This window comes from Crotalus tigris, unplaced genomic scaffold (genome assembly GCF_016545835.1).
Source record: "Crotalus tigris isolate CLP2741 ecotype Arizona unplaced genomic scaffold, ASM1654583v1 scf7180000018824.943158, whole genome shotgun sequence".
In the NCBI taxonomy this organism is placed as follows: Eukaryota; Metazoa; Chordata; class Lepidosauria; order Squamata; family Viperidae; genus Crotalus; species Crotalus tigris.
Window position 1 is genome coordinate 269,897 of NW_024097214.1, and position 24,729 is coordinate 294,625.

The window sequence follows — 24,729 nt, forward strand, 5'->3', positions numbered from 1 at the left end:
GTTTTAAAACAAAATATAATTAGCATATTAAATGTTTTGCTCTCACATCTGCTACTGACAAACATCATTTGTGCCTAATAGATGAGGTGAGGCAAAGTAACACACCTCTATAAGTTATATTCACAACTTAATCTTGCAGCACACTTGAAGAATTTAGCTTCTTGTAATGTGAACAGAGTCAAGCTAGCACAGCTCAGGATTCATCAACATATCCTCCTTGCCTCACACTTAGAAGGCTTGCTTAGAATTTGTTAAGGAAATGTCCTTACATCAGGGTCTCCATCTTGGTGCAAGCCTGCTGCTGAAGCAGGCTGGATCAATGTTACTTACATAAAAGAAAAGTGGTATTTTCCAGTGCAATTTTCTATGAAAATATTGTTACTCAGATGGAAAGGAAGACTGAGGAAGTTTGGTAACATGCAGAATTCCAAACACCATGCTCCTCTCCCATCAGATAGCAAGGCTCTCTGCATCCATGGCCATTTCAACTGAAACCTCCCCAGCAAACAAAGTTGTATATGTATTTTAAGGCTTAGGGAAAAATACCAAACTTCCTAAGTTAATTATTCTTAGCAGTAACACCTGCTTTGCGTTCCTTATTCTCCTACCAACCTGTATTCTCCAGTTATAATGGCTAATTTTTTCTTCTCTCCACCAAGTACGTAGTCTTGCTAGACAGGAGAAAAAGCAGCTAAGCCTTCCATTTTTTCCTAACATCAAGCAGAGATTCTCTTTTGCCCTTTGTTGCTTTTCTTCAACAATAGGAAGGAAACACATTACTGATGATGTTGGGAAAAGTTGGATATTTCAATTTTTGTTAATTATAATTGACAATTGGTTCAGCTTATTACTTTTGGTACTCCTGCCTGAAAAGTAAATACATTTCAGCTTTCAAAAATTAGATTCACCCTAAGTCTACTGACTTCTTGTAAGGCCTTAAAGACTTGATTTTGCCACTGGGTTTGGGGATCAGGATGTGTGATTAAATCTATACAATGGCTATGTTAATTGTTATTGACAGTTCTTGCTTTACCTTGGCTATTGACTGTGTTGTTAAATACTTTTTTGCCTCATTTTTATATATTTCTTGTATTATGTTTTTTATAGTTTTAACTACGGTGATCTGCTCAGAAGCATGTATTTGAGATAGGTGTTATACGAATTGAAACAAAGAAGGAATGAATGAATACCAGGTTAAGAACTTTGTGTGCACAGTGAACAAGATATTGGAGGAGAAATGAAAAATATTGCAGGTGGATTTCAGCACAAATGACAGGACACTTTCTTCTCCTTTTTTCAGTTATTAAATTCAGGGATTAGGGAAGGATATAGAATAAGGTGAAGCATATTGTCAGGGGTTTTAGGGATTGTTTTTGTTCTCCTGAAGAATGACTAACGATATGGGCTATGGTAGTTCCTTGGCACTTGAGAAGTTATATTGTTTTTTCTATTTATTTTGTTATACTATTGTTTTAAATCTTGTTACTGTTTTGGAGGTTTGTAAGGCATGATTGGAGTGGCATATAAGCCTGATAAAATACATAAATGCGATCCCATTTAAGTCTATGCAGAATAAAGTCCTACTGAGTTTGAATGTTTTACTCAATTACCAAGGATTGTTTTATTCCTTAGTAAAAATACATAGAATTGCAATTATATAGCAGGAGAGCTTTGGTATTTTATAAATGTCAAGGATAGCTAAACGTTGAGGACATTTTTTCTACAATTGGTTCATCATCATCATCATTCATCTGTATAATATAAATAAATTCAAAAAGTTGATATATTTATGTGATTTCTAGCTTCCTCATGACAGCAAATCAAGTTTACTTTAGTAATGCAAATAAAGCATATTTTGGGAAAAAATATTTACTCATTAACCTGTTCCTATATTGTTTATCAAAAGGACTAGGTTGCACTTTAACAAAGTTTTACTAAGATACTTGATTACTTTATCAGCAACATATTCTTGGGTATATATAAGTTACATTTCTATATAGCCATTGTCTGAGTCAAAAGCAATTCCTTGTATTATACTATTGTATGTAACAAACTCTTGCTCAGTTTGAATTCCAGCACTATTGCTTTCATATTTTTTTCAAATATGAGGGGAGATTAAATATTCTAGTTTGCAATAAATAAGCTTTTGTTTTTGTATACATTTTCATTTTCAGTAACTAAAACCGTTTTTTTGTCCACTGTATCCTGATGCTAAATTAATTTGACATATCTATCCTACTGGTGACTGAGTACTGATTTCTTGCTTATTAAATGCATTTATATCCTGTCTTGAGTTGGAATGAGCCAAATTAGATACCACACAGTCTGCCTTAATTTTACCTTCACTAACCTAAAATCATTCAATGAGTTCTATGATCTAATGGGAAAAAGAACCTGAATCTCTCCAATCCAAAAACACTGAAGGACTGTAGAATTTTTATATTAAGAATAAGAATTAATTTTATCATTTCTCAGTGTGGATTAACATTTTCTGATTGCTTAATATCATCAAATTAATGGATATATGCCTGCTGTTTGCTTATAATCTTTTGCTTTTATATAATTCCCATCTATTTTTTAAATGCTTGGATATGTTAGTGTTACATTTGTATCAAAATAGTTATACTAATTTGATTGATAGAAGGCTTTATTTGTTTAAAAGATTTATGTTTCACCTTTCTAACCAATCAAGGGGGTCCTAAAGATACTGCACAAATGTAATGATCATCATATCTAGGAATTACTAAGTAAAAGAATAAAACATTCAGGTAAATAGCCATATCATTATTCTGCTTATGAAAATGTTAAAATAAAATCTGAGAAATCAGATTTTAAACAAATGCAAATAAGACCATTTAAGCTTTCAGAGTTTATGAGGAAGTTGATGTAAGCTTAAGGACTTAACCCTATTTTAACCCTCAAATAATTATGTTATTTCTTCTCCAAAATCAGAATAAAATTGAACTTCTGCAGCATAAAGAAAGAAAGCACTAGATAGTGGACAAAAAGTGGTCTGATAGTTGCATCTGATCTGTGGATTATCTGGACCATAAGGTATGTCAAAGCACATATCCTAAATCTCAAAATAGTGTTGTTTTGCCTTCAGGTTCTAGGAACACTAGAGGTAACAGTTGAAGAGCACATTATGAGTAAATCAGGTCTATTATATACTTCAGTCATCATTATTTATGCTGACATTTTAATTCTGCTGACAAAAGCAAAAAATATCTTGGTACAAATGGAGGGGGAAAAGCCCACGTTAACAGATAGTACTCAGGTTGTGACAACAATTGGGACCAGAATTTCCATTGTAAAGAAATGTGGCCACAGAGCATGACATCACGTGACCACATTACTTAGTGATGGCAATCCCAACAGCCCCAGTTGCTGTTGTAACCCAGGATCACACAAGTCTTTAAGCGACAACCTCATGAGACTATAACAAAAGAAGAGAAGCAAGTCCCAGGCAAGTAGGCCAGCAGATGATTACTGTGGATGAGAATTTGGTGGAGGGGCTGCTGGCAGATTCTATGGATAGGTGCCATGAAGGAGTGCAGGTAGCTGGGTTGGTGTCACACAAGCAGGTACTACGGAGTATAGGTGGCTATGCGGGTATTTTGGGTGGGCAAATGGGCAGTGGGGCAACTTGTGAACCTCCTGTCTGCTTCCTCACTGATTTTGTGGAAAGATGGCAGGGAAGATGTAAAAGCTGATCATGCAACCATGGGGAAACAGCGACTGCAGAAACTTTCATAAGTCTCCTTAGTTTAGCGCCATTGAATGATCACTAAATAAGTGGTCAAAACACAAAGGCTACCTTTGATGGAAATAGTCAAGAATCTTATGTTAGTAGTTTATAGTGAGATCCAGTTTCATCTAGTGGTTAAAGCACCAGAGAAGAAACCAGAGAAGTGTGAGTTCTAGTTCCGCTTTATATATGAAATCCAGCTGGGTAACTTTAGGCTGGGAGGGAGGATCAAGACCTATTCGTTGAATGCTTTCCCATAGATCAGGCATGTCAAACTGCCGACCCACAGGCCGGATGTGTCATGCCGAAATTGTGCCCACCCCATTGCCGGCAATAGGGAAAAAGTCGCAATACGTCGCGCGACATCACATGACGTCGTGAGTTTGACATGCCTGCAGTAGATCAACAAATAATTCCGAAGCCCATTATTTTAACAAGAGGAACTAAAAGCTTCTTCCATCAAAAAAAATTAAGATCAAAAACAATAGGATGAAAGCATTATAAAAATGGAATTGGAAGTGCTTTTATTCATGTAGAAGCAGGATATTAATAAAAATAAGAATAGTGTTGAAAAATATGAGTCTTGTTAATGATCACAAGATTATTGATTTTCAAACACCTTTATGGCAAAAGGTCCTAGGAATATGTAAAAAATTAAGTAGATCCACAAATCTACATGAAACAACTTGATACTTTATTTTTACTATGAGAAACTTGGTAACAGCCTGTTAGATACTAAACAAATTGTAGGAATTTACTATAGGAGATTAGTAAGTAAAAAGTCTGGAAGTTCTTTAACTTCACAATTTAAAAAGGAAGAGTAAATTGCTTCTTTTTTAAATTAAAAGTATTTTTCTTCCAAATTCTTATATGCAATCTTCATGCAAGTAAGAAATGGAAGAAACAGGTTTAGGCATTTCTTTTAGAAGTTTTATTAACCAGTGACTTTTGAACTATTTTCATAGCTTTGAAACAGACATTCTTTCCAAATTTTTCAGCACAGATGTATCCATACAAGCAATTTTTATAGCAAGGAGTCAGATATACTAATCTCAGCTATCGAAAAAATATAGAGTCAGCGACAGTCAGGAAAATTAAATGTCCTTAATGGCTTAATGAAACTGCTGTGAATCAGTGAAAATGAGAGTAGCAGAGGACATACCTTGGAACTGCTCCCAAAACAATCAAGTTGGCTTTTTGTTTGTTGTTTCCAATTACAGCATTTTTCATATCTCTGTAAATCCAGAAAGAGAAAAACCCTAGTAAATTATGCTGAGATATTACTAGCTCAGTTTTGCAGAATGGAGCACCATTTAGTTGCTACATCTAAGCACTGAACAGGAAAAAATAACATCCCCAGTATTAATATAAATATCTGACATTTCTGTAATACCAGTGCAAACAGCAGAGATGTGTACTTGATCATTCATTATAAAGCCATCTGGCATATAGATCAGATAGCAATATCAAAATGTTAAATTAGGATTGAGTTAGAAGTAAAAATTTAAAAATTAAATATGAGAATCCCAATATGGCCAATATTGCTACTTTACAGTGCTGCATTTGAAATGAGGCTAAAAAGAAAGACTAAAAATTGAATGTGGTTTACTTTAAACTGTCATATGGCATTATATCAATTATAGCAACTTTTGATTTTATAATTTAGTCTTATTATAGAAACACCTAAATTTTTATTCTTAGAGAAAGTTTTCCTAAATCTAGAATTAAATATTTTATACAACTGAAAAGTTGTATCAAGATTGATATGGAGATCTTTCAGGTAACTTTAAAAGATCAATAATAAGAAATCAATGCAAAAATTGATTTTAAGAAATCAATGAGCTGATATTTTAAAGAAATGTTGATTAATTATCCTATGAGTCTAATGGACATATGTGATGTTAAATTATATTGCAACAATTTGAAATCTGCCAAATTATAAAGAAATTGGGATTAATCATGTGACAGCTGCATTTAAGAAGACTGTTTTACTCCAATGGAGAGATTCTAATGCTATGATTTTAAAACCCTGGATGGAAGACAAGCATTCATTTTGTGCATATATAATGGCCTTTTATCAAAGGAGTAGAAATTAAGATAAATTTTACTCTTATTGTCAATAAAGGTAGTCCTCGACTTACGACCACAACTGAGCTCAAAATTTATGTTGCTAAGTGAGAAACTTGTTAAGAGAGTTTTGCCCCATTTTACAATTATTTTTGCCACATTTGTTAACTGAATAACATTGCAGTTGTTAAATTAGTAACACAGTTAAGTGAATCTGGTTTCCCCATTGACTTTGCTTGCCAGAATATTGCAAAAGGGGATCACATGACCCCAGGACACTGCAACCATCAAACATCCAAATGTAAATCCTGTGAATATGGGGATGTTGCAACGGTCATAAGTGTGAAAAATGGTCATAAGTCACTTTTTTCAGTGCTGCTGTAATTTTGAACGGTCACTAAAGGAATTGTTGTAAGTCGAAGACTACCTGTATTCTTTTTTCTGTTTTGTTACTGACAGGTGTCTTTGCTTTTTTGTATTTCCTTTTGGTATTTTTATTTCAGCTCCTCCTTCCCTTTTGTTTATAGAGCTGAAGCAATAAAAATGTTAAAAAACTAAATGTGGGCATAATCCTAAACAAGAAGTACTCTTATATACGACTCAATTACTCCAACTCGGCTCCTCCTGCCAGAGATTGCACTGTGCGTGCATTTTTGCAAATTTGAAACTTGTTTTCTTTCCAAAATCAGTTATAATGTACTGTTTATGAAACAACCTCAATATTAATTTCCATGTAATTCTAAAGAAACCATGGTCAGAGCCATTTCAATTTTTTTTAGCTACCTTCAATAGCAGTAATAGCAAAGAAACAGTAACCAAGCATTGTGTACCAATATGGTGTTCCTGTTGCAACCAGTCCAAAACACAGGATTTCCCTATCCTAACTATAGCTGGTTTATTTACATAAGGCTACAAAAATACTTATTTTAAGTAATAGAAAATGCTGCTAAAGCTTAGCTCATTTTATCTGGGTTTCACTAATAGCTATGAGTCAGTACTTTTGAGTAATTGCTGGTTTGCTTCAGAACGCTTCCTCAATTTCCAATTGACAAAAATGCAAAGCAAAAACAACTAAAAATGAATCACATTCTCAAATTAAAGTTTCACTTGCTCCTCTCTCCAGCCCTAGATGAATTTCTCTTACTCATGCTGGATAGCTTTTTGAAGTTCAACTCAACTTCAAAAACAGTGCGCTATTCAGAAAAAGCACATATAAGTAACATCCGCTAAACCATCCATATACAAAGAAAAGGTATGTTGCTGAAACATTCCATCACAGGTCCTCTAAAAATGGCATGCTGAATAGTGAGGCGATTTTTTTTCTCCCTACAGACAAACAGCTGATTTTGCCACCAAAGCTGGCTCTTTGGCACCATGTTCCTCAAATTTGAACAGGAGAAACTAGAAATGATTCAAGACAACCTTTGGAAAATCCTGTACCTGTCTGGGGAGAGGAATCTATATTGTCAATCATTTTAGATTTTCTACTCATGTGATTTTCTTGGTAAAAAAATAGGAGTGGTTTACTAGGCAGTATCAACTAATGCTTTTGCCACTCTAAAATGATCATCTGCAGCCAGTATCTTCCTATGTTACTGCTGTTCCATGCTGGCTTTAGCTAGGCTGCTGGGATAATGTTCATGCTCTAGGACAGACATGTCAAACACAAGGTTTGCGGGTCAGATCCAGCCCATGTGGTTCCGTCTGGCCTGGGGACCTGCTCTGGAAACAGCAAGGACCAGCCCACAGCATCTCGGCCTGGCCCAGGCCAACCAGGCACTGATCTACAACCTGGTGCCAGCCATCAAAGCCAGAACATGCTCAGCCTTAGATCCACAGGGCAGCCCTGGAACCAGTGTTAGGTGCCCCCACCCCACCCCCTGGGCGTGCACGCAAGAGGTGGCGAACAGGCAGAGGAGTCTGGCATCCTTGCAGGCTGTCTTGCCCCACAGGCTGACTTCACCCAGGATTGCCAGCGCTGGCCGTCTCCTGTGCTGGCTCCCAGGGAGCAAGGCAGCTCCTTGCTAGTTCCAGAACTGCCCTGTGGATCTAAGGCTGAGCGCATTCTGGCTTTGATGGACACAACCAGGTTGTAGATCAGCAGCACCATCACCACCCTACCACTAGCACCTCCATGGCCCGTTCACTGACCTAGCCTCACAGCCACGAGGCTTCCCTTTCACTGGAACTGGTCCCGCCCACCCACGTGGGATAGCGATGGCTGGCAGTAGCATGCACACCAGCAGCGCTGGCAATCTCTCCCCCTCCCATCACCCCTTCCTGAGCGCAGAGGAAGGAAGGAAGGAAGGGAGGGAGGGAGGGAGGGATGGTGGATGGGAGGGAAAAAGGGAGGGAGGGAGGGGCAACTTGGTTGGAGATGTCCTAGTTCACGCAATTCTGCTTCAATCCTGGATCCATTGAGACTTGGGCTCAAAGGAGAAATCAATTTTGTGTTCTCTTTTGCCACAGACAGGACTTTATTGGCAATCCAAGTTAACATTGGTATTCTTGAATTGTGAACTCTTAGGAAAGTATCCCCTCCTTGTGTGTTGCAAACAACCTTTCCAGTGGGGAAAACAGGACAAAGGACAGTGGGGGAAAGTATTTTCCTTTGCTATATTTCCAGTCTGAATTAGACCATGGCAGGTCCCTACAGGAGAACTCTTTTAAGGATAATGAAATAAGTTGGGGGTTTGTAGTCACCGTGAGTTTATGGTGAGGGGGGGCACAGAGGGAGGCTCAGCCAATTTCTCTGTATATATGTTATACTTTGATAATAAAGGGTTTATTATTATTATTAATAGAAAAGCAACTAACTTATCTCTGTTCCTAAATGCTAAAGCTGTTGCACATAAAAAACAGAGGTGCTCTGATCAACTATCACAGCCACCATTTTGACAGTTTTGCTGTACTGTTGTCTGTAGACACCCTCACCATAGGCACCCCCCAACACAAGCGATGTTGAGCTGGCTATGCCCACACTGGTCACCCCCACCCCGACTATACCCCCCCACCCCCCCCAAGGTCAACCACAACCCTGATGTGGCCCTCAATGAAATCGAGTTTGACACCCCTGCTCCAGGGGATGTGTATGTGTATGTGTGCAATTTTTATTGATATCTTTAAACAAGAAGTTAAAAAGTAATACAAACCATTAGTAAGGAAGAAAAAAAGAAATCATTATGCAAAACAAAAAGTGCAAAAAAAGAAGAAAAAGTTAAGGAAAATTAGAAAAGAAAAAGATACAAAGAAGTGGCTGCCAATTACAAAGAAGTGGCTGCCAATATTCTTCACACCCATTATTAATCTATTTTAACTTCACTCTAAAGCTCCACCATATTACTTTTCTTTATATGTATATAAATCACAATCTTTTTTTATATTTACACAAACATTCCAAAAGAGGCTCCCAATCAATAAATATAGATAATATCTTTTCTGTAATCACTTCAACCATTTCAACATCTGTCAACTTCATCAACCATTCCTCCATAACAGGTAGTATTGAATCTTTCCATCTTTATGCAAATAGTAATCTCTCCATAGTAATCATATGCTGAAATAATATTCTGTATTTTTTTCTGTTTATTCATTAGTTCTAAAAGGAAAAGTCCAATTGAATATGGATCTTTAAAATTCTCTGTATCAAAATATGCATTTGAATCAAAACTTTAACTTTTTTAATATGTCCACCAAGCATTATAAAATGTCCCTTCATACTGTACACCTTTCCAACATACATTTGAAGTGCCTTTATACAATCTTTATACATTCTTTCGCATCCTGTACCAACAATGTATCTTTTAATAAAATTTCTCTTTGGAATCAAAACAAAATATAAATTTCAACTCTTTTGCCATTTATTTTCCCACTGATCTATCTGCATATTATAATCAAAATGTGTAGCCTACCTTTTCATATGTTTAACTTATTCTTCCCATGTCTTAAATTACAACAAGAGTTTATACATTTCAGCAGTTACATGTTCATCGTAAGTACACAACTGTATTTCAAATTCAGTCTTATTTTCCTTCATATCATGAGTCATTTTTATCCATTCTAAATGTTTCTTAGAGCTATAAATAGAAAAACCACTGACAACTATATCCTCCTGCTATTAATTGCTCTATTGATTTAGTTTTAAATCACCTTTGATAGTTTTCCAGTAAGTCCCAGTACATCAGCTAGTTAAATTTCCAGATAGATCTGCCAGTTCTCTTCTATGATGTGATTCTTGAGCTATATTATACATACATACATACATACATACATACATCTGTATATATATGTTCTTGAGCTCCATAAATGTGTTTTTGGGAACCAACTGAGTTTATAACTATTCCATATTCTCAATATTATCTAATAAAATTTTTAAAGTTTACATTAAGTTTAACTTTATCATACCATAACTATACATGTCATCAAAACATCAGGTAGTCACTTAATTGTAAAAGTCTCTTGTATCTCAGGAATATACATTCTTTCATCTCGATCAAACAACAAGAAATGTAATACAATTTCAAATCTGATAAATCCAGCTTTCTTTCCTTTGCACCTTGCAACACTTTATATTTAACTTTCTTTTTTTCTCTATCTAAAATTTAGATATATTTTTTGCCATTGTTTAAATCAGTGGTCCCCAATCTTTGTGGTTTGATGGCCTCACTAGGGGGGACAATGGAACTGGGCTGCATGAGAGGTAAATCGGTACCAGTGCATACATGCAGCCCTTGCGCAGGTGATGGGTTGGTGCACATGCGTGCAGCTCGACTTGCACGAGGGGCAGGCTGGAGTGCACACACAAATGGCCACTGGCCCGCCACTTGTGCAAGGTCCACTCACTTGGCTTAATCCGAATAGGCCACGGCCTGGTAGTGGGCCACGGTCCAGGGCTTGGGGACCCCTGGTTTAAATGATACATGGGGTATATTTAAACAGGTAATCCCTGAAACAAAGCCATTCATGGCAAAAGATTCATTTTTATCCAAGATTCTCCCCAACAGTGACAATTCTCTTTTAGTGAATTCCTCAAACATATTCTGCAAGATCCCTGGTGAAATAATCTTATCTGTAAATTCTTCTAGTGATGCTCTATGTCTTTCTCCTAATTTAGCAGCTGTCATGATGAGAAAGTGAAAGTATGTCAATTTCTATGGTGAAAGTAAAAGGCAGGTTTCTCCTTGTTTTACTCTTTTGCTTTTCATTATCTGCGCTCTGTATTTAGTCTCATAGCTTAGCTCATATTACCCATACCTTGTTTTGTAAAATGGTTTACAACAGTTCATTTAGTGACCTTCAAATTTACAACAGCACTGAAAAACGTGATTTACAATTGTTTTTACAGTTAACTATGATTGCAGCATCTCCATGGTCACATGATCAAAATCTGGATGCTTGACAACTGGTTATTTACGAACCAGGGTCTTGTGATTACCTTTTGCAGCCTTCTGACAAGCAAATTCAATGGAGAGGCCAGATTCAGTTAACAACCATGTTACTAATTTAACAACTGCAATGATTCACTTAACAACTGTGGCAAGAAAGTTCGTAAAATGGGGCAAACTCACAACAAATGTCTCACTTAGCAACAGAAATTTTGGGCTAAATTATGGTCATGAGGATGGTCGTAAGTTGAGGACTATCGGTATTATTATCCAAGTACCAGCTACATCTGATACCGATAGAAGGCAGTATCATTAATAAGCAAAAATACAAATTAAGATAAGAATTCCAGAAAAAATTAAGAACAAAAGTTACACATATTATCTAGACTTTTATATAACATTACATTGCATGTAACTCAACTTACAACATGACCAAACTTTAGATGCTTGGCAACATGGCTGCATTTGCTGCATCCTGCAGTCAGGTTTTACAAAGGTTTTCTTGAAAACTAGGACTTATTTCCACTGGCTTGCTTTAACAACCACGGTGTTTGTGTAACAACCCCAGCAGTTACTTAATGCTTGCCACAAAAAAGAGGTTAAATCAGGTGAATTACATGACCAACCCATTTTATGACTGTAGCAACATACCACATAATGGCTAAGCTCCATTATGGTTGAGGACTATCTGTATCTATGTGTGTTACAGAAACCAAAATAGAAAAGGACTCCATAAAACTAATTATGAGTTTCTAGTACAAATAGTCCTTGATTACAACCATTCATTTAGTCATCATCTGAAGTTACAACAGCATTGAAAAAAGTGACTTATGACTGGGTTTCACACTTACGACCATGGCAGTACACCCACAGTTACATGATCAAAATTCAGGTGTTGGGCAATTGGCATGGGTTTACGACAGTTGCACTGTCCAGGGTCTGACAAGCAAAGTCAATAAGGGAAGCTAGAGTCACTTATCGACCACATGATCCAATTAACAATTGCAGCAATCTGCTTAACAACTGTAGCAAAAAAGGTCGTAAAATGGGGCAAAACTCTCTTAACAACTGCCTTGCTAACAATAGAATTTTTGGGGTCAATTGTGGTCATAGGTTGAGACTACCTCTACTAGAGTATAGCTTTGTAAGTCAGACATTTTGATATCATTAAATGAAATCTTCCTTGCATGAAGCATATGTAATATTTTGTTGATGATACCTACTGTACAAGAGTATAATAATTATTTTACACAGTTATCAACAATGATTCTATCAAAATAAATGGTCTCAAAAATAGAATTTATATTCAGACTCAGAGGGATCAATGGCAACTGCATATAAGGGCTGATTAACAAGATCTACCATGTTGGGAAATGATAACAGATATTATAATGTACAATAAAGAGCAGGTGTGCTAAGTAATATTGAGTAACAGAAAGTATCTCATCTTGTAATTATACTGCAGCATGCCTAATTATAAAAATGATGGGAAATGCATTGGATTGGATTGGATTGGATTGGATTGGATTGGAGAATAGAATAGAATAGAATAGAATAGAATAGAATAGAATAGAATAGAATAGAATAGAACAGAACAGGAATAAAATAATAGAATAGTTGATTTGACCAAATGTGATTAGACACAAAAGGAATTTGTCTCCAGTGCAGGAACTCTCAGAGTATATGCAAAATAACAGAGTAATATTAATCATAATAATGATACCAATAATAGTAGTGGAAAGTATGAGAAGAATACAGCCAAACTACATGGGTAAATATACATAAGACAGTATTGTGGAAATTAGGTGTTCATCAGAATGATGGGATGAGAGAAAAAAACTTTCTCTGTATCTAATTGTTTTGGCATGTAATACCCTGTAGCGGCATCCCGAGGAGTTGAAACAGTTTATGTCCAGGATGTGAGAGGTCTGTAGATATTTTCTCAGCCCTCCTGACCTGTGCAGTATAGAGGTGCTCACTGGAAGGCATCCTGGTTGAATTGTTTTTTCTTCATTTCTAACTATCCACTGAAGTCTGTACCTGTCCTGTTTGGTTGCTGTAGCAAACCAGACAATTATAGAAATACAAATGACAGACTCAATAATTCCTCTAAGGAACTGTATTAACAACTTCTGGGGCTGTCTGAAGAACATTATTTATTGCTCCTTTTTAATGATAGTTCTAATGTTAAGTATCCATTTCAAATCCTGGAGATTACAGAAACCCAAAATTTGAAGGATTCTACTGTTGATATTGTGTTGTCTAATATAGTAACAGGTGGTAGAGTAGGAATGCTCCTCCTAAAATGCACTAATATCTCTACAGTTTTAAGTGTGTTCAGCTCCAAATTATTCTGCCTACATCACAGGGCTAGTTGTTCAACCTCCTGTTTATATGCAGACTCATCACCGACTCAAATGAAACAAATGACTGTGTGGTATCATCTGCAAACTTCAGTACTTTAAATGAGGGATCCTTTGAGATACAGTCATTTGTATAAAGAGAAAAGAGTAATGGAGAGAGCACACAGTCCTGAGGGGGGTGTGTGCTAACTGTTCAGGTATTCAATGTGATTTTTCCCTAGCTTCACCTGTTGCTTTTTATCTGTCAGAAATCTTATAATCCACCTGCAAGTATGGATAGGCATAGCTAGCTGAATCAGTTTAGAATGAAGAATTTCTAGAATGATGGTATTGAATGCTGAGCAGAAGTCTACAAAGAGGACCCATGTATAAATCTCTGGGGATTCAAGATGTTGTAAGATGTAGTGCAGTGCCATATTGACAGCATCATCTGCCAATCTATTTCTGCAATAGACAAACTGCAAGAGGTCTAACAATGGATCTGTGATGATTTTCAAGAGGGCCAGCACTAACCTTTCATAATTATAGATATCGGAGCATCCAGTCTGTAGACATCCCAAGAAACCCTTGATGGAGAGTTTCTTGGCAACCGGAATGACTGTAGAGTGTTTCAAGCAAGAAGGAACATAACACATCTAATTTATTAAAGATGGGGTGAAGATGGGAGCCAGTTGATCAGCACAGATTTTCAAGCAAGAAGTAGTTACTCCATCTGGGCCTAGTGCTTTTCCAATCTTTTGTCTATAACAGCAGTTCCCAAACTTTTGGGGTCTGTGGACCGGCAGCGGCAGCAGTGGGTAGGGGATAGTTGCATGCATGCAACCTAATCCTGCACATGCAGAAATAAAGCTTCACAAGCTTGCCTACCATTTGCACAGTATGGCTCCCAATGAGCTGCAGATCTCACAAATTTTTTTCTAGGATCACCAGTGATGGAATATAAATCATATGGTTTAGTCAGAAATTCATAAAATTTTCAGCATGAATTTGTAGTAGGCAATTATTGTCAAAGTATATGGAATTCATTGGTACAGTAAGGGATTTCTTATAGATATTTCACATACAAGAAGCCAATAATTTTTATACAACACTGGAACATCAATTCAATATATGATTTCTAGAAAAAATTATATTCATTTTTATCCAAAAAGAGAACCAGCATATTTTCCTCTGTAAAGGAAAATTGACAGAAAATATGTTAAATACAAATGAAATACCCTATGAATTGCCCAGCTTCCTTACCATGTTAACCTAAAGTTATCAACTGCAACAGAAACCAATTCTAGATATTATCCTGTAACCAATAAATATTTACATATGGTACATTTTGTATCTATATAGAAATCTAAGGTTAATCTAAGGTCAAAGCAAAAATTCTCTTTTAACTGTATTTTTAGTTACAGCTTAACCACGTTAATTAATCCTGATCTCTATATTCCAATCATTTTCTCTCTCATGTCCAATACAAAAAATTCAAAAGCACAAAGAAATGTATTTTTCATCCTTGCTGTCTTTATTTGCCCTATTCAGAATTAATGGTTGTTCACCTTACCAAACTAATGACACACAGACTAATTCAGAAACATAATTTTTCATATTATATTAAATGAACTAGGTTAAGGTCAGATGGTAGGATATATTAGAGCTGCTTAAATCACAATCAAGCCATACTTTTTGAAATTCATTTGTTTTATGTAACCACTGTTATGATTATCATGACATTACAAATAATGTACTGTAGTTACAAAGAAACTTCCAATAATATTCTTATAACCACAAATGAATTTTATTGTAATTATGTTGAATTATGGTTTTAATACTACATCTAAATTCTAATAATTTATATATCAGATGCTTATTTTCCAAGTGTTAAGACAAAATATATGCATAATTGTATATTCATGATTCAATTTAAGATGTATATTACTTTTACTTTAAATTTGTAATATATAGCAAAAGTATCTTAATTTGTATCTTTTAAAACACTGGGGAATTCTCATCAGATGTGAAGGTGAATACTATGCAGGCAGGAAAAATACATTATCATCAGATGTTTAAAAGGGCAGACAAGATTTAGACATGATTTAGAAATCAAATCAAAAATACTGAAACTGCCATGCGTGGAAAGTTAAGTAAAGAAAGATTAATACTATATTAATACATTAACAAAAATAGTAATTGAGCATATTTCATTAATAATATCTCAAATACATAGTTTTTGTTGAAGTATAAAAAACAAGTAAAGAAAATGATTAAAACAAAGCTAAGAATTTAAAGGCACAGTAGCAAAATAGCAAAGTTTCTACTACTTACATGACACCCTGAAGAACTTTTTGAGGATCAGGATCAAATAATCTGTCAACATAATGGCGACTACTTGCTGTAACTTCCTGTAAGCAAATAGATTTGACGTCTATCAGCAATATACATTTTTACAAATTCAAGAAAGCGAGACTATGAAGCAGTAAAACTTATTTGTAACAAATCTGAACCCTAAGGATATAAATATTTTGGAATATGTTATTCAATAAAACTGGATTCCATTTATTCAAAATTTCATACTAATTTAAGGAGCTTCTCTCCTTCCTTATTTAGCCAGTTATAACAAAATCCCTCAATAAATATAGAAATACTTGTAGAGAGGTTTATGGGAAAGTCAGAAAGTCAGTTAAGCAAGCTGGTCTCTGTGTTTGACAGGAGTTATTTTTAAACTCATTTTATTGGAAAAGGGACAAAAATTTCTTATCAGAGAAATACCAAAATACAATGTAACAGTAATGCAAAAATAATTGTTTCAATTCAAAAATAAGCATAGGAATTTTGAATTGAATGGATATCAGCAATAACAAAATAAGAAAAGAAACAGGAATGGACTGAAATTAATTTCGGTATGATTAGTAATAAAGATTTCCAATCTCCAACAGTTGAACAATAGATGAACAATTATTCAACTACCCATTCTTAATTATACAGCAGTATTAAAAAGAAGAATTTTGGAAATGATAGCTAACAGATTCTTGAAAGATTGAAAGTTCTATTCACTTGTGATACAATTCAAAATGAACTTAATCTCGTGTAGGGATTAGATTTTACGTTATACAGAATTTCACTATCGATGAATCATTCCTCTCTTCTGCTTCCTCTTGCACTTATCCAAATTTCTCAAGCTTAAAAGTGGGAGGGCCATGGAGGAAGAGAAAGTAATGTCTTGATATTGATAGCAAAAGTCCTTATCAGCAAAATAAGGCTTTTATAATACAATAAAAAATTTGATCACATGATCATGGAGATGCTATAACGGTGATAACTGTGAAAAATAGTCATGTCATCTTTTTCAGTGCCTCTGTAACTTTGAACAATCACTAAATGAATGGTTGTTAAGTCGAGGACTATCTGTAATAAGTACAGGTAGTCCTCAATTTACACCCATTCATTTAGTAATTGTTCAAAGTTTCAATGGCACTGAAAAAAAATGACTTATGACTGTTTTCCAGTTACGACTGTTGCAGCCGCCCCATGATCGTGTGATCAAATTTCAGATGCCTGGCAACGGGTTTATATTTATGATTGTTGCTGTGTCCCAAGGTCTGTGATCACCTTTTGTGACCTTCTGTAAAGCAAGGTTAATGGGAAGCAACATTCACTTAACAACCAGGTTATTAGTTTATCAACTGCGGTGATTCACTTAACAACTGTGGCAAGAAATGTCGTACAGTGGGGCAAAACTTACTTCATAAATGTCTCAGTTAACAAAAATGTTGGGCACAATTGTGGTTGTAAGTTAAGAACTACCTGTATTGCTTTCCATCACATCAGGTGGTAGCGTTTGCCTATAGTTAAGCAGATTTGCCTCGATTAGTACAGTATTTGAATAAGAGATCTATACCGAATACCAGAATGGGAAACTAAAAAAAAAAAAAATCTTTTGGGAAGAAGGCAATGGCAACCTACTTCCACAATACTTCCAAGAAAACAATATTGGCTATAATTAACAAGAAAAAATATTAGTTTTAAACTTGTATGCCACCTGGCTTGCAACAACTCTGTATGCAGTGGCTGACAAAAAAGGCAACTGCATAAGGATGATCAAAAAAATAATAAAAAAGCCAACAATGTAATGTCTTAACACAAATCCCTATGTCTGCACCTGAAGTATTATTGCATACAATTCTGGCTTATGCATAGTTTATGATACAAGGATATCATAAGTCTGGAAAAAGTGTAGGAAGGCAACCAAACTGATGCAGCTAAAAATGTCCTGTAAACAAATAGTCTTGAAAAAATGCAGGTGAACGATACATGATTATACAAAATCATGGCACAGAGTGAGCAGAGAAACATTTTCTTCTCTGCCTCTCTATGGCTTATTTCTTTAATAAAAATGTCATTGACATGGGTACAGGAGCAGGGAAGGTGAAAGTGACATCAGTCACATCCCAGTGCTACTTACAAATTATGTACTAAATGCCATTCACATCATGATACAATTAAAGGTTACACAATGTGCATAATTTCTGTGAAGTCATAATGTATATTACAATATGGTTGCTCCTAAGCATCTAGGAAGCTGATATACTGATTAAAAACTATCCCAGCAGTTGAAATGTTTTTTTCATGAAACACAGAAATGTATTAACATCATTTTTTGAATCCTTAAGAAGGAAGTCTTTCCACAAAGTAGTAAAACACAGTTTGTCTCCCAATATTCATGACCAAGTATTTTCGGTAAGCAGTAATGAAAAATTGTGTTTGAGCATTTTGGGGAGAAATCACTATGTTTTTGTACCACGCTCTAATTACTCAATAAAGCCAACTAGGAGAGCTGACATAAGCAACACAGGCAAAGAAAAGTCTATTTTTACAAGCACTGCTGTAAATCTCTAGATCAGTGTTTCTCAACCTTGACAATTTTAAGGCATGTGGACTTCAATTCCCAGAAGTTGTGGAGTTGAAGTCCACATGCCTTAAAATTGTCAAGGTTGAGAAACACTGCTCTAAATCTAGGCCAGGGTAGGCAACCTTGGCTCTTTTATGACTTGTGGACTTCAACTCCCAGAATCCCTGAGTCAGTATGGCTGGTTCAGGAATTCTGGATATTGAAGTCAACAAGTCATAAAAGAGCCAAGATTGCCCTTATTTACCCGATTTCTAGGCAAATAATGTTTACAAAAATTGTGCTTTCAAGGAGGTTTATCCATATTGATTTTTATAAGTAGCAGTACAGTGCATATTTCATTCACATGTAGCACTAGCCAAATATACTTAGACTTGCTACTGGTCCACTTGAACAAAGACATGAATTTTCTTCATTAATGTTATTCGTAGAATTACATTGATTTACAGAAAATTCAATACTTGCTTTCGACCTTCATTTATTACAACTTACATGCCACTTCATTTCTAGCGACTCCAAAGACTTACAACATTACATTTGGAAGATTAAAAATAATATTAGTACAACTATAATTGATCACCAACGCATTACTATTCATGGCAGAATCTTGTCTTCAAATGACTTTTCAGGACTCCTGAAAATTGTATTCCTTCAATTATGGGATCTTTGGCAAATTGATGAACAGATTCCACTTGGAGGCGGCCTTTCTGGGGGCATTTCTAAAGGGCTTTGAAGAGGACAACCAGCATCTTGAATTACACCAGGAAGTTATATAACAACTGGTGCAGCTCCCATAATCTGTGATGTTACACAGGCAAATTTTGGTGTACCAATAATTATACAGGCTGCTATATGTCACACCACCTTAAGATTTCAGTCCCATGTAAAGTGCATTACAGTGATCTACCTAAAGGTAACAAGTCATGAGTGACAAAATAAAGCTACCTGGTCCAGAAAAGTCATATAGGGCATTCAATATATAATTGTGCAAAGGCCATCACAGCTACAGCCTCTACCTGCTGTTCAACCACGACTCCTGAGTTTAGGAAGATTCCAAGTTGTAGGTCAGTTCCATCTGGTGAAATATCTCATCCAGAATAAGGAAAAAAACCTATCTCTGGACTCATATAGCTTCCAAATCCATAGCCACTGTTGGTAGAATTTAGTCTGCTTATTTATAATTTTCTAATCAGTGATTCTATTATTTCTCCAACACAGGACCAGATTCTTCTAATTATCTCCTTTGCCCGATAAAAATACATTTTTATATATAAATGTGCCTACTCTAGAAACCAAAAGTGTTTAAGGGGAGCTGTTGAAGAAATTATGCTATATCAACTGCTGACATTACAGATTTGAAATATTTTTTAAATAATAAAGCTAATATTTTAGCACTTAATGTTATTATTGAGAGATTTAAGACAGCTTCTTTTAGGAATGTTGCCAAATCCATATCTTGAGATAAATCAAATTTTTAAAAATATCATTCTGCTTCTATAGGTAGAAATATAAAATGATGCAAATATTATTTAAATAATGATTTCAATATGGATTGTATACTCTGATTCAATAGATGATCGAGAATAACAAAACCCATTCCTGAAATCAGTTCATTAAATGAAGTGTTCCTTACAGTTCCTTATTTAGAAACTTGACTACAAATTTTAGCACAAAAAAACCCCAATTCTATAATCATACTCTCACAAACATATATACATAAAACACTATGGTTTGCTGTAGAAATATTGTCCACAGTACAAACTTTTTTTTCTTTCTTCAATGGATGTTAGGTATAAAATCAATGTACAGACCCAAGACTTCCATACTTGCTTATAACCCTTTCAAAGTATTAGAACATATCCAATTTACAAGATAATAATTTTTGCAAAGATAGAATCCTAACAAAATCATGTTTAAAGCAACACATTCCTTAAATGTCCTTTTCACAGATACAGCCATATTTATAAGCGATACTGAAGTAGCAGCTATAGCAGCATAATCATCTCCTCCCCACCCAACCTACAGCACTACAGAAAGTGGAAATCCAACGTTAACACAGACTGGCTAAACAAGACTTATGTGACTACTTGTATCAGAATGGAATATACTTTTTAGTGCATATACTCTGTGTGTGAGAAAGTGTGTGTGTTTTGTGTTTGTGTCTATGCTAAAAAACTAACTCAATGCAACTTCACTGTAACCTGCTACAAAAAAAAAAGAATTATACTGTACAATTAACAGCTGAGCAAAATAGGAAACTACAGCAGGTGGAACTTGCAATTGCTGTAACTTTTTTTCTAGACATCTGCAGAATGCCCCTCTAATTGTGTTCAGATTCAACATTAGGAAATAAATCAGGCATTTAAAAAATTAAATCTAAAATTAATCAATGACTTATACATGTTTTTCCCCCTCTCATAAAAATAGTCAGAACTTGTATGGAGGAAAAAATCTGGCAGATTTTTTTACTTCATAAAACTAATAAAGAGGGAAAATGCAATAAGAAAATCATTCACTTCCCTCAAAGTCTTTGCATACAAGACGAGAGCTACTGTTCTTATCCCTGTGACATCTTAATCCAGAAAATAATGCAGCCGGGGTTAGCAATTGTATTTCCTTCACAGGAAAAGTCCAGCAGTTGGACATCTCCAAATCTCCCCAGCCCACCTCAAAGCGAAAAGAAGCAGCTAAGGCTCTCCTACTCCCTATGCTTGGCTGCAAGAAAGGGGGGAAAAAAACAAGACAAGCTTCCAGGAGGGCGGGACTCGCTAGGAACAACCTAAGAGGTAGTCCTTCACTCGCCCAGCCGGACCCAGAGGACCAACCCTGCTTCCCCCAGCCAAGATAAGAGAGAAAAAGACCGCCAAACGGAAGCCCTAATGCGGCTGACTGCCTTCACCAGGAAGCAGAAGTACTAGCCTTGCCGTTGCTGGTGTGGGCCTGCACTTACCGACAGGATACTCATGCGGAGTGGTGTCTCCAGCACACACGCCATCTTGACGCACGCCAATGGCACCAGCCGTTCAACCCCACGCAAGAGCTGGTGCCAGGGCTGCTGCGATGACTACTAGTGCTGCTCTTGCTGCTGCCGCCTCCTCCTCCAAGCGCACCCACATCGCCGGGGGAGAAGGAAGGAAGGAAGGAAGGAAACAACTACATCCCGTCAGTTGAAATAGCGAATAGGCAGGAAAAAAAACAGTTTCTTCGGCAGCGAGCAACACGCATGCGTGGCGAGGACTTGTTGAAGGGAGGGAGGGATTATTTCCGGAAGTAGGTAATTTACTCCCACCTGCTTACAGAATATCAGGATGAAAAGAAACGTGAAACGGGATGCGCCAACTCGACTTTCGGAAGTTTGGGCGTTGAGCCAATGGGGGGGGGGGAGAGAAATAGAGGCCGACGTGCGCATGCGTAACGGTAAAACCACCTGTCAGAATTTGTCCTTGGCAAAGTGAATGAGAGAAACAGATAAGGAATTCGTGTGCTTAATGCTGGTACGCCATCTATTGACAATTGTGTTTTAGAAACCTATGCTTCTAACGCGAATGAGGAAAAATTTAGAAACAAAGTTTGGCTTTGAGGTGGGATAAAACGCTTTTTTAAAATAACTTTTATTAAATAAGTTTTCAACAGATTAAAAACATTAAAAATATTGAGTTGAAAGTAAGAATAAAGAATTTAAGTGTAGAAGAAAGAAAAAGAAATAGAATAGAAATAGAAGGAAAAGAAAAAGTTATAATGAAGTGGCTTCTGATCTTATAACAGCAGTTATAAATGCTTTTATAAATATTTTTATCTTTTTTCTCCAAAGTTATATCATATTTCCCTTCTTTCCGTATTATATGATTTCCAGTAATAACAATCAAATCCATAAAGTGCCAGTTCATTTTTTCTTTTCTTTCAGCAAAAAGTACCTAAGAGGTTTCCAGTCACTAATGAATGTAGTCATTGGTCTTTCTCTAAGAAAAAAAAAAGAATGTTGCTATCTCTGCTAGTTCTGTCATCTTCGCCAACCATTCCTCCACTATAGATATTGCAGAATCTTTCCATTTTTACACATATAATAATCTCATAGCAGACTACCCAACAAGAAAAATTTTGATTTTGGACTTCCCCCAAGATGGTATGCTAAGCAGCAGGGAAATTTGTTTCTTTGTTGACAAATAGCAGATTTTGCTGCCAAAATGAGTTCTTTGGCAGCCGGCTCCCTAAATCTGAATGGGAGTAGCTAGCAACAGACAACACTCAGACTGTGAACTCTCCTGAGAAGCAGAATCTTGAGGACTGCAATTCCCCTAGGAGCAGTCAGAGTCAAATCCCCATCTTTCCTCTCAGTTATTCAGTTTCTTTAAGCACACTTCAGTTTTAGCTGCACAGTTTGAATTTTCTTTTTTATCTTGCTTTTTCTTTAAAAGTTAATTGACTGGTTTAAGGCTGATTTACTTTAACTTAATGGATTTTAATGTGAAGTCTTTAATGTTTTTTCACTGTTTCTGCTGTTCTGAATTACTTTCACTTTTGCAGTATGGAAATCGGTAACTCCCCTATCTGGAAAGGAACTGTTTATATCTGGTTGTGAATGCCCAGTTACAGGACTATATTAAAAATACAAACAAGTACTAACTTAAAGATAAAGCCCTGTGGGAAGTCTTTGAAAAAAGAATGCTTTTAAACCTACAACTTCACACTGAAAAGTTTGATTAAACGTTTGATAAAATAACGAGAGTTTTAAATCAACCTAAAGAGAACATTCAAGCAATTGTAGCCAAATCAAGCTCACAATTGGATGGATTGGAATCTAAATTGCTGTTGGCTGATTTAAAGGAGAAGGACTTTGGTTTGGAAACTGCTGGTTCACTGGAGAAAGCTGAACGAGATATGAATTCTACAGATCTGGAGTTAAAAGAATTGAAAGTAATGAACTGGACTTTCTTAAGAAGACTGATGGTTATTGGGGAATGTACTTACTATATCTTACTGGAAAACAAATTGCACTGGACTTTTTTTTTGGAAAACGGGTCAACAACAGAGATCCCTCATTAGCCTAACTACTGTCATTCTGCTCATATCCCTAAAGAGCTGGACACAAAAGATGAAAGATAACAAAAACAGGAGGAACCAACCAATCACTATCATGTGCTGGACACGCAAAATCAGGATAGCATTATTCAATAGTGAGAAGGAGGCAATAGAAGAAGAATAATCTACTATTCTGTAGATTCAAAGAATAATAGATTCAAAGATATGTAGATAGCACTTTCATTTAGCAGTTCAGAAAGGTCCTCAATTAATACAAAATAGTGAACTGGATAAAATGGAAGAGTCCCTAATTTACAGTTTTTCTCTCTGACATACTGTTTCTTTGCTTCTAACAATCAAAGGAAACCGTGACATGGTCTTATGGTGGTTTTAAGTTTTGGGGGTGTTAAATACCTGCCCCTCAAAATCCTTCCAAATAATTGGTTTCATCCTAGCAATTTATTTGAGCACTTTTGATAAAACTATCCTGGCAAGTTATAAAGAAATCTCCAAAAGACAGCCTGGATGTATTACATGGACCAGTCCAAATCTTATTTCTGCATATATTATTATTCACATTCTTTACTCAATATATATGGCTTTGTTGAATGGAATAAAGAACTAGAGCCAACTTCAGCCTGTGGGGATGAAGCTGATGAATGCACAACATGGGTGCGGTAGGAGTAACTATGAGCCAAACAGAGTGAGACGTAAGGACTTTGTAAGGGAAGAGCCCTGGAGCTTTGGAATCAGACAGGAAACTGCAGCTGGCATTTCAGAAATGCCAGACCTAAGGGTTCATAATCTTGGCTCAATGCGTCACAATCATGTGGTTTAAAAGTGGAGAATAAAGACATTATTTTCTTTTTCCTTTCTGGTTTCTTAATCTTTCAAGAACTTTTAATACTTTCCACTGCTAGATAGCAAGGCCAAAGATGAGATCAACATTTCTGTTAATGTCAAGGGTGTTAGTCTTTTGTTTTAAACCTCCTCCTCAAACTGAACTTCCACAAGAATTCCCTTCCTAAATTCCAGGAACCTCAGAAGGGATTGTCTGTGGCTCTTCCCAGGCAGGACAAGCAAAGATCAAATTCGGGCTTCTCTTGAAGGTACGCAGAAAAACAATCTCAGGCCGGAACTGCTTGGGCTGGCGCTAAAATGAGCCTCGGCCCTCTTGGCAGGGAAATACCACCACCTCCTCCCCTCCCCATCTCCACTGAAGTGTGCTCCGTGGGTGCCCCTTTTTTAGTCTGG

General features: G+C 36.1%; 1 protein-coding gene across 3 annotated transcripts in view; it reads right to left on the minus strand.

Annotated features, from left to right (window-relative positions):
• ARMC8 (armadillo repeat containing 8) overlaps positions 1 to 21,819 on the minus strand; it is a 78,637-nt gene extending 56,818 nt beyond the window's left edge. The window contains exons 1-3 of one of the 3 annotated variants that reach the window (XM_039356414.1): positions 21,407 to 21,819; positions 15,876 to 15,952; positions 4,911 to 4,982 (exon numbers count right to left, since the gene is read on the minus strand). In XM_039356414.1, coding sequence (XP_039212348.1) covers positions 4,911 to 4,982; positions 15,876 to 15,952; positions 21,407 to 21,451 — 194 coding nt within the window. In that variant the 5' untranslated portion in view covers positions 21,452 to 21,819. The remainder of the gene's footprint in view (positions 1 to 4,910; positions 4,983 to 15,875; positions 15,953 to 21,406) is intronic. The other 2 variants (XM_039356411.1, XM_039356413.1) reach the window with 2 other exon arrangements.
• Positions 21,820 to 24,729: the final 2,910 nt, after the last annotated feature.